At 41.3% G+C, this 15,298-nt stretch overlaps 1 protein-coding gene across 1 annotated transcript in view; it reads left to right on the top strand.

Annotated features, from left to right (window-relative positions):
• The window catches only part of MAP3K12 (mitogen-activated protein kinase kinase kinase 12), a 104,716-nt gene that overhangs the window by 50,803 nt on the left and 38,615 nt on the right, over positions 1–15,298 (top strand). The window contains exons 2-4 of the mRNA XM_018556209.1: positions 5,282–5,761; positions 8,842–9,025; positions 11,889–12,080. Of these exons, the coding sequence (XP_018411711.1) occupies positions 5,347–5,761; positions 8,842–9,025; positions 11,889–12,080 (791 nt within the window). The 5' untranslated portion in view covers positions 5,282–5,346. The remainder of the gene's footprint in view (positions 1–5,281; positions 5,762–8,841; positions 9,026–11,888; positions 12,081–15,298) is intronic.

Below are 15,298 nucleotides of genomic sequence, written 5' to 3'. Positions count from 1 at the left end.
TGGACTGCATGCTTGTCCAGCTCAAGACTACTAGTCCGAAATGCATACCCAGTAATCTCTTTGGTCGTGACTTGGTGCTTCCATGACCATAGTCCAGGTATGTTCTGATCATCTCATGCAGACACTGTTCATGGCTTACCATTGGTGTCTGACAAATATCTGTGGCTGAAGAATATCCGTCACATTGGGTAATGGCTGCTCTTGTAGCTGCTAATTGTGTCAGCACCGGCAGAGGTTGGGAAATCATGATGCGGTGAATGTCATTTCTTAGTACTACTTTCACTGGCATGCTTCATTGTGAATGTTGATGACATTTTATTTTAAATGACAGACTGCTTAGTAAAACATAACAGCAATGACACATATAAATATGTTTTGTTGTTTGATTTGAATATCTGTGCGGTCCGGGGATCGAGTATCTGATTACCGAGACACTGAAGCTCTGCATTTTCTTTAACCTAAAAATCAATGTATGTGAACGTATAGGGTGCTTATGTCTGTGTGCAGCCTCAGGGGGGATACAAAAGCACAATCAGTACTGTGCATTGAGACCAGTCACTGTCTGGATGCTAGGTTCTTTAGTACATAGGGTTGTTGTGCAGCACACATACAAGCAGCAAGCTAGCTTTGATTTCCTAACAATGTTTATGTAACATTTTCCCTAACTCAGATGACCCTCAGTCATTAACAGACCCCAAACTGTGCCTATGTAAGAGCTACTGCTTGTCTGTATGCGGAGCATCTGATCGCAATGCTTTTTTAGTTCTTTGTGGACCTCTCCATGTGGTCTGAGCAAGTGTATACAGCAAATATACGTAAATCACGATGAGATACTGCCACCTGTTATTATGAAGATATCTGGATAACTATTCCATCCTTATGTAGTCTGAAGAAGTAGACTAAGATCTACTAAACGTGTTCCAAATATGTGAGCCCCTATCTTTTACCTCCTCACATTGTATTCTACTTCATTGTAGTCAAAAATGAGCTTTATAAATAAATAAAAAAATTAGATTCGGTCACATGGATGGTTTTAACATAGGATGTTTTGAATAGATCTTGTAAGAATAACATGGAGATAGAATATACTCTTTGAGTTCATTAGCATCAATCTTTGTGTATGGTGATAGTGTTTTTGTGATTATGTTGTACATAAAATTGACACATATATGTTTTTAAGCAATATATTTCCTACGACCTTTTATTGACACCTTAGAAATCCAAAGTATTTGTATTTATGGCTATTGTATATAAACATTCAAGAGATGCAGTGTCATCACACTATGCATCAGCGACAGAACACATATACTGATAATAAAAAGTGAAAGAAGAAAGTCAACTTTTAAATGTAGTTTTCCCATTTCCACATCATTTGAACTGTATAACATGTCAACTCCTGGATGATGACATGTCTATTCCTACATCTCTATTGTACATTCCTATACACAGAGCTGGTTGATGTCATTGTTGGGTAATATAGGCAGCCCAGTATTTCAGCACCATGGACAGAGCTCTGCACTCATGTTCTCATAGACTCAGAGAAGACAGCTGTACACTAATCTTGTAAATCAGTTTACTAAGCAATGCACCATTGCCTAGTAAGCTGCCCGTTACTGTGTTGTGTAATATGGCTTGACAATTTGCACAGGTAAACCGTAGGACAGAATACAATATACTGCGCAGTGGTAGTCTTCTGTCTTATGTAATGTGTGCTGAGTTGTTTTACCCCAATACTAATAGTAGAACTCTAGTGCATTGATGATTCCAGATTGAATAGTCACCTACAATATCTTACAATACCTTTTGACTTTAGAGGGTCCACTCATAACATTAATTTACCCTCTTTTGTATAATGCTGACTTGTTTGAAAAAGTGCATATTCTGGGGCTCATCCTTTCCATCTTAGTAAATCACTCTCCCACAACAAGCATGCAGCCAGTGAAATGTTGTGACACTTCAGTGATACACTAACTAACTATTAAAGCAAAGAACTTTCTCATATTTCTGTCCTGCAGGGTTAACATTCAGCACTGTGGATAGCATTGTCCTTAAAGCAGAACTAAGAGTAAATCAAATCTTAACCCTTACAGTGGGGCTACCCCCCCCCCCCCGACCACCAAGGGGTAAAGTCCCCCCCCCCCCCCCGAACTGCAAGGGTTAAGTGCTCATATTATCTAGGGAGCCTTACAGGGGGGATACCCCCCGCACTGTAAGGGTTAAGTGCTCATTTTGTCCAGGGAGCCTTACAGGGAGTCTGCCGCTGCCCCCCGCACTGCAAGGGTTATGTCCTTGTTTTGTCGGGAGCTAAAATAACAAAGTTATACTCTCCCAAACCATGATCCTGGATGGCTCCTACACCACTCCCTCCAGCCTGCCTCCTCCTCCACTCCAGGCATAGTATGTCCCCCGGCATCCTCATGTTCTATACACTGTATAGGATGTGATGACTCACTGGACCTTAGACCGCTACAGTGAATACTGATCAAAGAAATATGCATTGCCCAGCAAAGTGTTTCTTTAAACTTTTACCATCATGTTTCCTAACAGCCCGAACTTTCTCAGCTCCACTTCCCTGAACTTCCTGTCCAGTACAAGACACCAGGGGACAGCACAGTCTCCTGCAGCTGTTCATCTACTAGTTTGGAGAAAGAAAAGGGGGGTAAGGAAGAGGGAGGAGCAGGGGGAGGGGCGTGGCTCTCTTTACTGTGCCTGTATTTTTACTAGCATACACAAGGGTGGCCCCATAGGACCCTACAAAGGAAGTAGCCAGGGGTATCAGGGCCAGTGCTCAGGGGACCAGCTGATTCTGCAGGAAAGTAAAACTTATAAACATCAAGGAGCAGCATCCATTGTAGGTGATTTAATGACCATTTGAAATAACTTGAACACATTTTGACTTTAATATCACTTTAAAGTAGATGACGATGATAAGATCATATTTTGTACAGTTGCAGGACCTATAGTCTGCATGGCCGTGGCTCTAAAAACACAAGTGAACCTACAAGTGTAAATGCCAGTACCCAAAACAAGCAGTCAGAATCTATAATACAGTGATCTGGTTTCAATAAAGTGAATTCTGATAGGCTGGCTTACTATACTTTGCATTTCCTACTTGTTGCCTTACACTGCTTATGTAGTAATGCTGTATGTGTACATACACTTGGAGGGACTTCATTTATACTCCCCTGGATGCAAACAAGGAGAACAGGTCTTTCTTCAGGCATTTGATAAATAAGTAAATCTAACACTGACATGCCACCCTGTGAACTTTGAGTCCAGATAAAAGTTTATTCTGATGTAAAATCAGATGGAATACAGAGAGCCAACGTGTTCCAGAAGCTGAAACCTTGCCCCCTTCAGCAGGGCTTGAGGTATAGGGAGCATAGTATGCAGACCTGGTAGAAAATAGATTGTTTGGTATATTGATTACTGCTTAGATTGGCGCAATGTTCACTGATTGTAGCAGTTTAATAAATAAGGCGTAGTAAAGTACTGCTACTCTGCAGGTCTGCTTATTGAAAAAGTAATTAAAAACTTTATTGCCGTACTAGCACCATAATGTTCCTTGTTCTTTATAGCCTTCTAACAGAGCATGGAATGGAAGATGCTGATTGGTGTGTATTAGGAACACAGACAGCTCTTCTTTTGGATCCGTTGGGTCATTTGGCCCTTTTCCTCTGCTCTGTGTCCTGACTCTGACCCCTGAGTTTAATTATGCAGTGAAAGGTTTAACATAAGTGTAATAGCACTTCGAAAGCATTAGTGTTATAAGAATTCCAGGGATTAGTTTTATGAAGCATATATTACTCCCCAGTAGCTGCAATCATAAGTCTCTGCCAGCCTTTGTGAGGTTAGCATTTTTTGTGAAATCCCCAAGATTGCATTATACACTTAGAGGAGATTACTAGTAAGATTTGAGGCTTTCGGACTGATACATCTAAATGAGTTAATGGCATACAAGTACAGTATAAAACATGCAGCAGTAGTGTACTGTATAATATGATTACAGTGTTCAAGTAACCATTGCACTGTGATACTCTGCTATAATTGTATTATTGGAAGCTTACACATAAGCAATATAATTCGTTCTAATACGACAACTGCAAAAGCAATATTTCAGTGACCTGCCTTATAAAATCCAGTATAGTGGGAGAAATTTAGTATATGTATTTAAATAAAAAAATCATTTACAGAGATTTGGTTTTAGTATATCCTAATCCTAGCGGAAATGTTATTTTCAGATTCAGGTTATCAGATGTTACCTAGACCAGCCTTTCTCAAACTTTTTTCAGTCATGGCACCCTTAAAAAGTATGCAAAATCTTGAGGTACCCCAGTCTAAAATATAAAAGGGGGGACCCCACGCAAAAACATTTGAATATAGTGGGGTTCCATCCTTTGCACCAAAGTCCTCCCTTCACTTTAGAATTCTCCCTTTCAGAGTCCCCCTTTACATCTGAAGCTCCCCTTCACATTAGAACCGCCTCCTTTTACATCATAGTCCTTCTTTCACATCAGAAGCTCCTCTTCACATCAGTAGCTCCCCTTCACACTAGAAGCCCCCTCCTTTTACATCATAGTCCTCCTCCTTTCACACTAGAAGCACCCTCCTTTTTACATCATGGTCCTCCTCCTTTCACATCAGAAGCCCCCTCCTTTTACATCATAGTCCTCCTCCTTTCACATTAGAAGCCCCCTCCTTTTACATCCTAGTCCTCCTCCTTTCACATCAGAAGCCCCCTCCTTTTACATCATAGTCCTCCTCCTTTCACATCAGAAGCCCCCTCCTTTTACATCATAGTCCTCCTCCTTTCACATCAGAAGCCCCCTCCTTTTACATCATAGTCCTCCTCCTTTCACATCAGAAGCCCCCTCCTTTTACATCATAGTCCTCCTCCCTTCACATTAGAACCCTCCTTTGCACCAGGCGTTTACTTTAGAAGCCCCATTTACATCAGGAGCTCCCCTCTCACATCAGAACCCCCTTTACATCAGAATTCCCCATTCACAGCAGAGTCCTACCATCACAAAATTTCGAGGAACACTAGAAGGTACCCCGGTGAGCAATGGAACCCTGGTTGAGAAAGACTGTCCTAGATGCTTTGGCCCAGATTAAAAAAAAGTGTGTTTTGTTGCAATGGAAATATAAAATATCCACAAAGTGTGTATGAGATGTATTAAGTTGGTCTCTATTGTTTAATGGCTTAGTAAATGTATATATTGTTATTACTTGTATTTATTTTTACTAATAATCACCTGGTGTGTCTGCTTTTTTTCCATAGGTTCATCGCTAAGAACTTAGCAGATATTTCTTAGTTGAATTCCTTATCTTGCCACATGAGTTATAATGGCATGCCTACATGATACCCGCACTCCTTCTCCCTCCTTTGCCAGCCTACTGATAGATGGACCAATTCGGAGACTGGACACTGATACGCCACCTGGTTGCACCCCAGAGCAAGAACTAACCCCCACACAATGTGTGCTGCGAGATATGGTGCGGACAGAAGTCACTCTTCCCAATGAGGATTCATCCTCTCCTCTTACACACAGTGTTCCTCAAGATCCACAAGAACCCGAGGACAGAGGTGGCGGAGGAGCAGCTGCAGGCCCTGGAGATGACAGGCCATGTCGAGCTCTTGGGGAGGGGCGCATGCAATGTCAGGCTGGAGTTGGGTTCTTGGGTGGACTCTTTGGTTGTCTGAAGCCAGTCTGGGCTATGATTGGAAAAACCTATTCAACAGAACACAAGCATGAAGAAGGTAAGTGTAGAAATACACACATGGAGTGGACATGTACATTAACAGGGTTGTTCACAAAAGGGTGAAGAGTTTGGAGAAGGCAGGAGAAGTGAACAGTCTAGGCCAAAATAGCTGATTTGGAAAAATTCTCAAATTCAGTTCACTTTCCAGTTCAGCGATGTTGTCCTAGATTGTTCACTTCTCCTGCCTTCTCCAAACCCTTCACCCTTTTGTGAATAGCCCTGTAAGTATTAAACCACAAGTGTATTTTGCCTAAAAATAAATCATTCAAGGAAGGATGAATGAGAAAATACAATACAGACATTCAGAATGTTAATTTGTCTTCTGTATGTCTTATAATGGACTGGTAACCAAAGAAGAACACAAATGAAACCTATATAGGTTGCAAAAGACAATAACTTCCCTAAAATTACATGTATATAGTCATATTTGTCATCGCAAAGGTTCAGAGGCTCAGTCCCTGACACAGAGGTTGGGTTCACAGCAGAGTTCACAGAGTCTCACGTTCTCACAAAGGCAGGTATTGAAGTAACTGGCACACAAAGAGGTTCCTTTGAAATGTCATATCTTTTGACTTCAGTGCATTGTTCGCGGGGCTTCTACCTTTATCTTATATTCCAAGAATTGTACAGAAACATTCAAAACCACAGGGCCAATCTTATAACTACTGTATCCATATAATTGTCTTCCCAATTGGATCAATGTATAAAAGGAAAACATCTATTTCTAAAGTCTTGTTGAGTTGCAGCTGTTTCAGGAGCCTGATAGGTAAATCCCTTACACATCACACTCCTGAAGCACAAATCATACGGTAAGTACTTTATTCGGACATCAAGAAGCACAAGAAACAGCCAGAGCAGTTTGACCAGTTTTCTCTTAATTGAATAAATCAGTAAAATAGTGTCTCACACTGTTGTGACCCAGAATAGAAAGATGTAACATTTCATGACATTCTCTTGGTGTTTTGAGTTTCTTCAAGTCAAGTCACTTATGTTCTTTCCTGCAAATACTAAATAGGGATCACAATGACAGACCCTCTTAGCAGAGAGCATCACTGCTCCATCCCCTAATGATTGCAGAATTACGCATATTGTGAAGGCACTTAGGGTCCAGACCTTTACGGTTTTCTTCTCTCTAATGGGAGGATGACAACTTGAATTGGTGATAGCTTATCCACTGGAAAAACAAGACATAAAGAACAGAGATCGCCAGAATGCGTACACTCCTCAACTATTATCCCAATGCACTCACTAGCTTCCATTGGTACTCTCCCCACATTGTTGTGACTTCTCTTGCTGCTCTTCCCCCCCATTTCCACATTACATTCTCTGACTGCTCTCCACTCACTGTCCATACAACAGCTTGACCATATCTGCACCTGTCCATACTGCTTTTTACCACTATCCCTGTCAACATTATAGTCAGATGCATTCTGTTTTACACACTCACTGTTGCTCTATGCTTTTTATTGTACCCTAATGTAGAATCCTGAAGCTGCTGTGTGCTGATACTCTTCACTCCGTGGCTTTCTGAGCTGTGCTCCATGATTATGAGCGCCATCTTTTCCACAATACCCCTCTATCTGTGTAACAGACGCTGTATCTGTTGTCCCCTGACTGTCATAGTGGTTGTCGACTATCAGACACATATAAAGTGTTCTCTTACATAAATGTGAATCCTGTTCATGCCAGGCCCATTTCCCTTCCCATAGGGTGTTGCGAATGGTGCAAACAGCTGCAAGTACTGAATATACCAAAAGAAGAATACAGGATTGGTAATTTGTTGTACTGCTTTGTTTTTCCTGTCTGACTATTTCTGTGTCAAAGAGAGTATAAATCATAAATCTCCCTGTTTCCATGCCCTCCATTCCATGATCAGCTGCTGGTCTACCTTCCTCCTCCCAGACATGATCACCTTCACTCTGCTTCCCTCCTGCCATGATCAGCTCCTACTCTTCCCTCCCTGGCAACATTAAGTTCCCCATCTGTGCCACAAACAGTGATGGTTCGGTTTCCTCCCCCATCACTACCGTAAACAGCTTCCACTGTACCTTCCTTGCCTCGATCATAATCACCTACCATTGTGTCACCCCTTTAGTAACAATCAACTCCCACCATCTCCACCCCATAGTGAGCTCCCACTGTGCCTACCCTCGTAATGGTCCACATTCAACTGCTGCTCCTCTTCTCCATGTTCCAGCCAAGACCACTCTGCATTCATTATTCCTGGTCCATGATCTCCCTCACACTGTTCACTTCATCATCATCCTTCCACCCCCACCAATGACAGGCGTCCACTCTGTCTGTTCTCATTTTTCATAGTCAGCCCCTGTACAGTCTCATCTGTCTTCACACTGGTCCATTATTGGCCCCCCTATGCCTTCAGTCCATGATCAGACAATCAGCTCCTGCTCTGCCTCCTCTCCCAATATTTCATAGTCAGCTAAAATAATTTCCATTGCCATCCTCCCACCATGATCAGCTCTTACTGTCTTTCCTCTTCACCCTCTAAGCCTACAGCCAGCTGCCACTCTGCCTCCTCTTTCTTGCTCCATGGTCCACAATTGTCAGCTCTTTAACCCTCTCTTTCTTCCTCACATGGTTTATAATCAGCTTCTGCTCTGCCTGTTTTACCAGTGATCCACCTTGGTTCTCACAATGCCTCCTGATGAGATACGTCTGATCCTCTCTGGACTGTGCATATCAGCCACAAGTTGAGCAAATAATTAATGTCCAGTCAAAATATTGTCTGCCTATTGAGTTGTTATAAATCACTCTGCAGCCTGAAAACAATTCAGCCTAAATTAAGCTGTTCACAAAAGACACACTTGTATGATATAGAGTTGGAGTCCTCTTGTTGCTTACTTTTATTTGGTTCTTTCAGTACTGCCCACATCAGCACCGGTACTTACTATATACTATATTATATATAGGAGGAAAGGGGGCTGCAATGCATGTCATCAGTAAGCAAAGTTCATAAGTGAAGATAACTAGTGATTCCTAGAAATAAAAAACATATATTGTGAACTGTTCTTATATAACCGCTTTGTGTGTCTATATTTCTGTTTTTGTTCTGTAAAGACCCTTGGGAAGTGCCATTTGAAGAGATTCAGGACCTACAGTGGGTAGGCAGTGGAGCGCAGGGAGCTGTCTTCCTGGGGAAGTTTCATGGCGAAGAAGTGGCTGTAAAGAAAGTCAGACATATAAAAGAAACAGATATCAAACATCTTCGGAAACTGAAGCACCCCAATATCATTACCTTCAAGTGAGCAAAAAATATAATCTTCTAGCTATAAAACAGTTAGATTGAATGACTTTGTTATATACTCTCAATAACATCTTTTTGTCATACCATACTGATCCCATCACATCTTCAATTAACAAATATTAGGGAAAGCTTTGAACGTTTGTATGCCAAACTTGCCAACAAGTCATGTAGCAAAAGCACAAGTCTAGGAATCAAATCAAGTAAGTTTATTCACTCTACATGGACATATTTAAAGCACACATTCACTTTACTCATCCTGGATCAATGCTTGTCCTTGCTTGTTAACTCTACAGGGTAGGACGCTAGTTTTTGTCCTCCCGTTACCCTAAGGAGAACTATGGGGAAAAGCCTTAACCCCATAGTTCTCCTTTAAAGCACACATTCACTTTACTCATCCTGGATAAATGCTTGTCCATGCTTGTTCACTCTACAGGGGCATATTTAAAGCACACATTCACTTTACTCATCCTGGATCAATGCTTGTCCGTGAAGCTTCTGTAAAAATGCCAACATAATGGGTTACCTTTACTGAAGATTAAATCATTTTCAAGCAGTGTTACCTGTAGTCAAATGGGTTAATTTTTTTTTCCTGCTTTTCTGTGAACAAACTACTCCTGTCCATCACTAGATAGGAAACCTACTGTGTATTCTGCTGACTGAGAAGTCTGTCTACTTGGAGCAGCTTCTGTACAGCAAAGCAAGATGCAAACACAAAGCCAGGAGGTTACAGGTAATAATGCTTTTAAACATATTGGCCTTGTACTGAGGCCACAAAGACCAGTATGAATCCTTAATCTATACTAAAATAAAGTTAGTCCAAGAACCTTGATAAATATTTCCTTGGACTGCAGTGGATGTAGTGGATAAATAAACTGATCTGAATGTAATCTCATAGTTGTTCTCTTGAGCTGATTTTTCTCAAACTTCTTCAGATAAGGAGCAGCTCACCCAAAATTGATTTCTCTGCTCTGGGTGGAATGGGGCAAGGTGTGATCCCCTACTAGGTCTTAACTGGTGTTCTGGACCAGTAGTGAGATATCACACCACCGCCAGTTGTGATAGGCCAAACATTATCCAGATGATAAATGATACAATAGTTCTGTGCCTTCCAACCTGGAGAAGTGGCTTCCCCACATACATTTTTAGAACAAGAATTATGTTGATAGAAACGGTACCTTGGCAGAAAAGCCAAACTGAGACTTCCAGCCATACCAGAATGTCTTGAGATCTCCTCGCAAAAGCCCTACAAAAGCTTAATTCATGGTACATCACAGATATGTGTTGCTTTTGTGGTTCAATACATGTTTTAATATGAGCTCCATATTTTACAAAGATGTGTGAAGGCTTGGTGACAGTAGAATCAATGAATGAAATACTAGACAAAGGAAAGGAGTAGAAACATGCTATCACTTGAGCTGAAGAATTTGGAGAAAAGTTCAGTTTCAAAAGATATACAGAGTTAGCAATTCACGGTATCTTTCTGTCTACATACAATATTTGGACAGAAGTTTTAGGACACATGACCATCACACCTACCATACGACCAAAAGTGTGTGGTGATCCCTAAATTATGTTCTGTTAATGCTACAGCATAGAAAGACATTTTAGACAATCATGCGCGTCCAACTTTATGGCAACAGTTTGATGAAAGCTTTTTTACTATTACAGTTTAACTGTGCCCGTGTGCACAAAGGCAGGCCCATAAAAAGGATTGGCCAGCCTGCTGTGGAGAAACTCAAGTGGACTGCACAGAGTCCTTAACCCCATTGAACACCAATTGCAAGCCAGATCTTCTTGTCCAACATCAGTATTTGGCATCACAAATGCTCTTTTTGCTGGATGGGCACACATTCCCACAGACCTACTCCAAAAATTGTGGAATGCCTCTCCAGAAGACCAAAGGCTGTTATAGCTAGAAAAGGAAGGCCAGCTCCACATTTAATTCCCATGGTTTTGGAATGGGATTTCAGGCGTCCACATATTGTATGAAGCTAAAGTGGGCAATTCTAACAGAAAAAGAGGGAAACTTACAAATGATAAAAAAAACTAGACGAGTAGCATTATTTCTTGAGAATGTACTGTGTGTAATTAAATGTAGCTTTGTAGTAACACATTCCTTTAGGACTGCTGTATTTGGTATTGCCATGTGCTAGTTGTACACTATTATGTTTGCAAAAAGGAGACCGAAAAAGAACATCGTTGTATATCAAAATGTTTTAAGACTTGCCCTACCATACTTTTCTTTTTGTGTAACAAACATAAGCACAATTTGCTAACTTGCTACGCTTTAAAGAAAAAAATGAGATTACAGGGTGCATAGAGCATACTGTATGTATTCTAGTGCAAGCAGATGTCAGCAAAGGGGAATGGAGGGCAATCACAGTTACCTGCTCCATGATTTGAATCCTGTAACAGCATCAGAATTCATCTTGTTACCAAGTGTAATTTGTTCCTGCACAAGGTGTGTATGTCGTATATGAATGAGTCTCTATACAGTAAGTAAATGATGAAGAACTTAAGAATATGGAGAATCTATAGAATATGGAGAATCTATAGAATATGGAGAATCTATAAGAAGTAAAAGTTGTGCTTCCAGCAGTAAAAGATGTCTAAAAAGTCAAATTATGTAGAAATGTGTAATTCAAACATACATTTTATTCATCTGATTTCAGTAAGGTGGTTTAGGAACCTTTCTAATGCAATTACCGATAACATTCTATGGGATTTCCGCAATTAAATCAGAGCAGTTAGCATGATGAAGGATTATGTCTCGTTGGTTGTAATTCATTACAGCATTTTGCTTGTATCATTTTTGGTCATACAAGGAGTTAATGCTCTTGTTAAATACTCTGTCTTGTAGGGGTGTATGCACACAGGCTCCTTGCTTCTGTATCTTAATGGAGTTCTGTGCCCAAGGGCAGCTTTATGAAGTGCTACGTGCTGGGAGGAAGGTCACCCCCTCCTTACTAGTGGATTGGTCCATGGGTATAGCTGGGGGAATGAACTATCTTCATCTCCATAAGATTATCCATCGCGATCTCAAGTCACCAAAGTAAGTACTGATTGTAGAAACTTGCACTCGGCTAATAATGATTATATGTTTGTCTCCAACAGGCATGGACTGTAATAAATGTAAAATATTGACTTTTTTTTTTTTGTCTCTTCTTATGCTCTCCATTACCATGGTCAATCTGTGCACAATCTGTGGGGAAGATTAGCCCTATGACATACATGCCCCCCAGATAATCTATTGACTCATCCTCTTTTATTCTCCAAGACACCTGGGTCCATGGCAGAATAGGGTCAGACCCACAACTGCTGTAGCCCAGAGAGAGTTCTCTGATGTTTGTTGCTGTAATAAATGGGATCTTGCTGACCATAAAAAGCTTTCCTATGCAAAAGAAAATACCTTCACAATAATGTCAGTCATCCACATTGATTCTTTAATAAAGTAACAGCTGAGCTTGTAGCACTTGCCTCAGGCCATTGCAAGGTTCAGAGACCCTTAACTCCGATCATCCCACTGATTTTTACACAGGTTTCTCCATTCTAAGCCAAAAATGACTAAATCTTGCCTGTGCAAAGATCAATACATAGCGGTGTCCTTATTCCAAGTGTTTGGCCTCAATCACATGGGGCTGTAAAGGGCTGTTTTCTATGTGACTGGAGTCATGGGAAGAAGCGTGCAGGCAGCTCATGTAACTCTATGGAGACGCAGAACCTGTGTGCCTTCACACTCCGCTGCCCGCAGCTCTGTGTTTTGACAGACGCACACAAATGATGTATGGCCTCAGATGCAAACGGGTCTGTCCATCGCGGAGCCCATGGCAGCAGCAGTAAGAAAAGTAAAAATTATTTTTATTTTAACTTACAATGTAAGCTGTAATGTATATGGATTTTTCAAAAAAATTATTTAAGGAGTTGTAAAGTCCAAGCATACACAATCCTGTTATAACATCAGTATTGTAATAGGAATATATACTATAGTTGTTTTTGATAATGCAATCAAAGATAAAGCAATCCCTTTTCTGTAGTGAGTGCTGCCTTCCATCTGCCCTTCACTTTCAACAGCTTCCTGGATTCCCAGTGTGCTTTGTATCTCTTGCCCTGTTGCTTGATGTGATGCAATCTCGAATTCTCAAGACTGCATATCCCATCATGCAATGCTTCCAGCAAGTAATGATAATGTTACATTGTTCAGACATTGAGTTGTAGTTCAGGCAGGCTCTGAGTTGTGACACAAGGAAGTGCATATTCACAGGGCTGAGTGAAATTGTGTCACTGCATTAAGGAAGTACATCCTATGAACATCTTCAATAAGTACGTTTACAAACATCTAGATAAATATGGTTATTAGAAGTGGGATACAACTTATAAGTTCAATATAGAAAATACAGATTTAGTTTTAGTTTTTGACCGTAGATATCCTTTAAAAGTGAACTAACCCTTTAATGGAATCGTATAGCTCTTCTATTCTCCAGTGACTTTACACTGCATTTGGCAGCACATATCTACATTGCGGGCACCTCCTACAACACACATCATCAACGCAGCTCCACTCCAGCTTCAATAAATGGATCTTTAAAGTAGAGTTCCACCATTTCTTCAAGTGAAATCCAAACACTCTAGCAATTTGTTTTTTTTTAGGAGAATATAGAGAGGAGAGCGAGTAGAAAACGAAAGAAGAGACAGCCAGGGGAGAGAGTAAGGAGACTGTCTATAGAGGACAACAAATCCCAGCAATATATTATACAGCAATACAAAATAATATGAAGCTACATACTCTGCGTGGTTCCGGGTTGGCACCCTGATGTCTCCAGGGTCTCAGGTGCCCTGTGCGGCTGCTCAGATGGGCTGTTTAGCTCTCAGGTGGGCTGCGTGCCTCTCAGGTGTACCGTGCGCACTCTCAGGTGGACTAAGCGCATAGCCCACCTATGCAGCTCTCAGGTGGGCTATGCGGCTCTCAGGAGGGCTGTGCGGCTCTCAGGAGGGCTGTGCGGCTCTCAGGTGGGCTGTGCGGCTCTCAGGCGGGCTGTGCGGCTATGGTGCCTCACCAGGGGTCGGGAGGCAGGCAGCACGGTGTCAGGGAGCTTGAAGAGGAGGAGATGGCGATGGGCAGGCAGCCTGTGCCTGTTTACAGGCGCCCGCAGCTCAGAGGAAGATTCCAAGCTCTCCTTCATAAAATGCTAATTGACTGGTTATGCTGCTCATTCATCATCTTGCGTCAATACTTTTGACTTGGTGCCCCAGAACTAACATGCTGATAAGGACTTCTGACACTTGTCCACTTTTCCTATCTGGATACTGTTTCAGGTCATTCATTTAGAAAGTACTAAGGGATGGCAAAAGCACCAGAAAACCAGCATCTTCAGAAGGTGATCACCAATGGCCAGACAATTGCTGTCCAACAAACATGCAGAAGCTTAAACTGGGGAAGGGCATACAAAGCTTAAAATGCAAAAATCAAATGTGCTTCGGAAAACTGAACAGCCCTTCATTTTTAAGCTGGTTAGAACCCACAATCTGCAATTGCTCACATGGTTGCCAAATTTGTATTGCCAATTTAATGTGTTCAGATCATCTGTTCATTATATAGAAGAAATGTGCTTCGTTTGGCATGGAAAGGCCAGGCTGGTTCCATATTTGTGCATACAGCCCGTGTGTACATGGGTACTTTTATTGTGCACTAGTTACAATGATTATCCAACATCGTTTGCAGTGGTGATATCATTTACATGGGGGTTTGGTACTTTGTAGTGGAGCTCATGTTGGTATTTCTCATAGCATTGGTGTCTGTCTTCTGTGTGGGAAGTGTGAATATAGCATGCATGTTGCCTTGGCACATATTAGCTCTCGTATTAGCAGTGACCTCTGTGTGCTGAGCGGGTGGATCATGCAAGCTTTATAGGAGCTTATTAATCAGAGAATCTGCAGGAAGAATTTATCTTGTTGCCCATAGAAACCAAATTCTCTTTCCTTCTCCCACACTGCTCTCACAGTCAGTGTGGAAGAGCAGAAATAACCATGTAAGGCAAAGTACAGTTAGTTTTTAGTGATTAAATATCATTAATTACTGCAAAACCTACCTGAAAGACCAGTAATGACGTTTTAAGATCTAGAATATGTGGAAAAACAGACGTGAATGCTGAACTCCAGACAAACAGCTAACTACTGTATATAGATGGAAAACATATATGGGAGCTGTTTGATGATTTGTATATCTATCCATCCAGCTGTGAGATTTACGCAGCTCTGGTACATAGCACATTA

Source organism: Nanorana parkeri, unplaced genomic scaffold (genome assembly GCF_000935625.1).
Source record: "Nanorana parkeri isolate BGI_ZX_2015 unplaced genomic scaffold, ASM93562v1 scaffold228, whole genome shotgun sequence".
Lineage (NCBI taxonomy): Eukaryota > Metazoa > Chordata > Amphibia > Anura > Dicroglossidae > Nanorana > Nanorana parkeri.
This window is presented reverse-complemented; position numbering and strand designations above follow the sequence as displayed.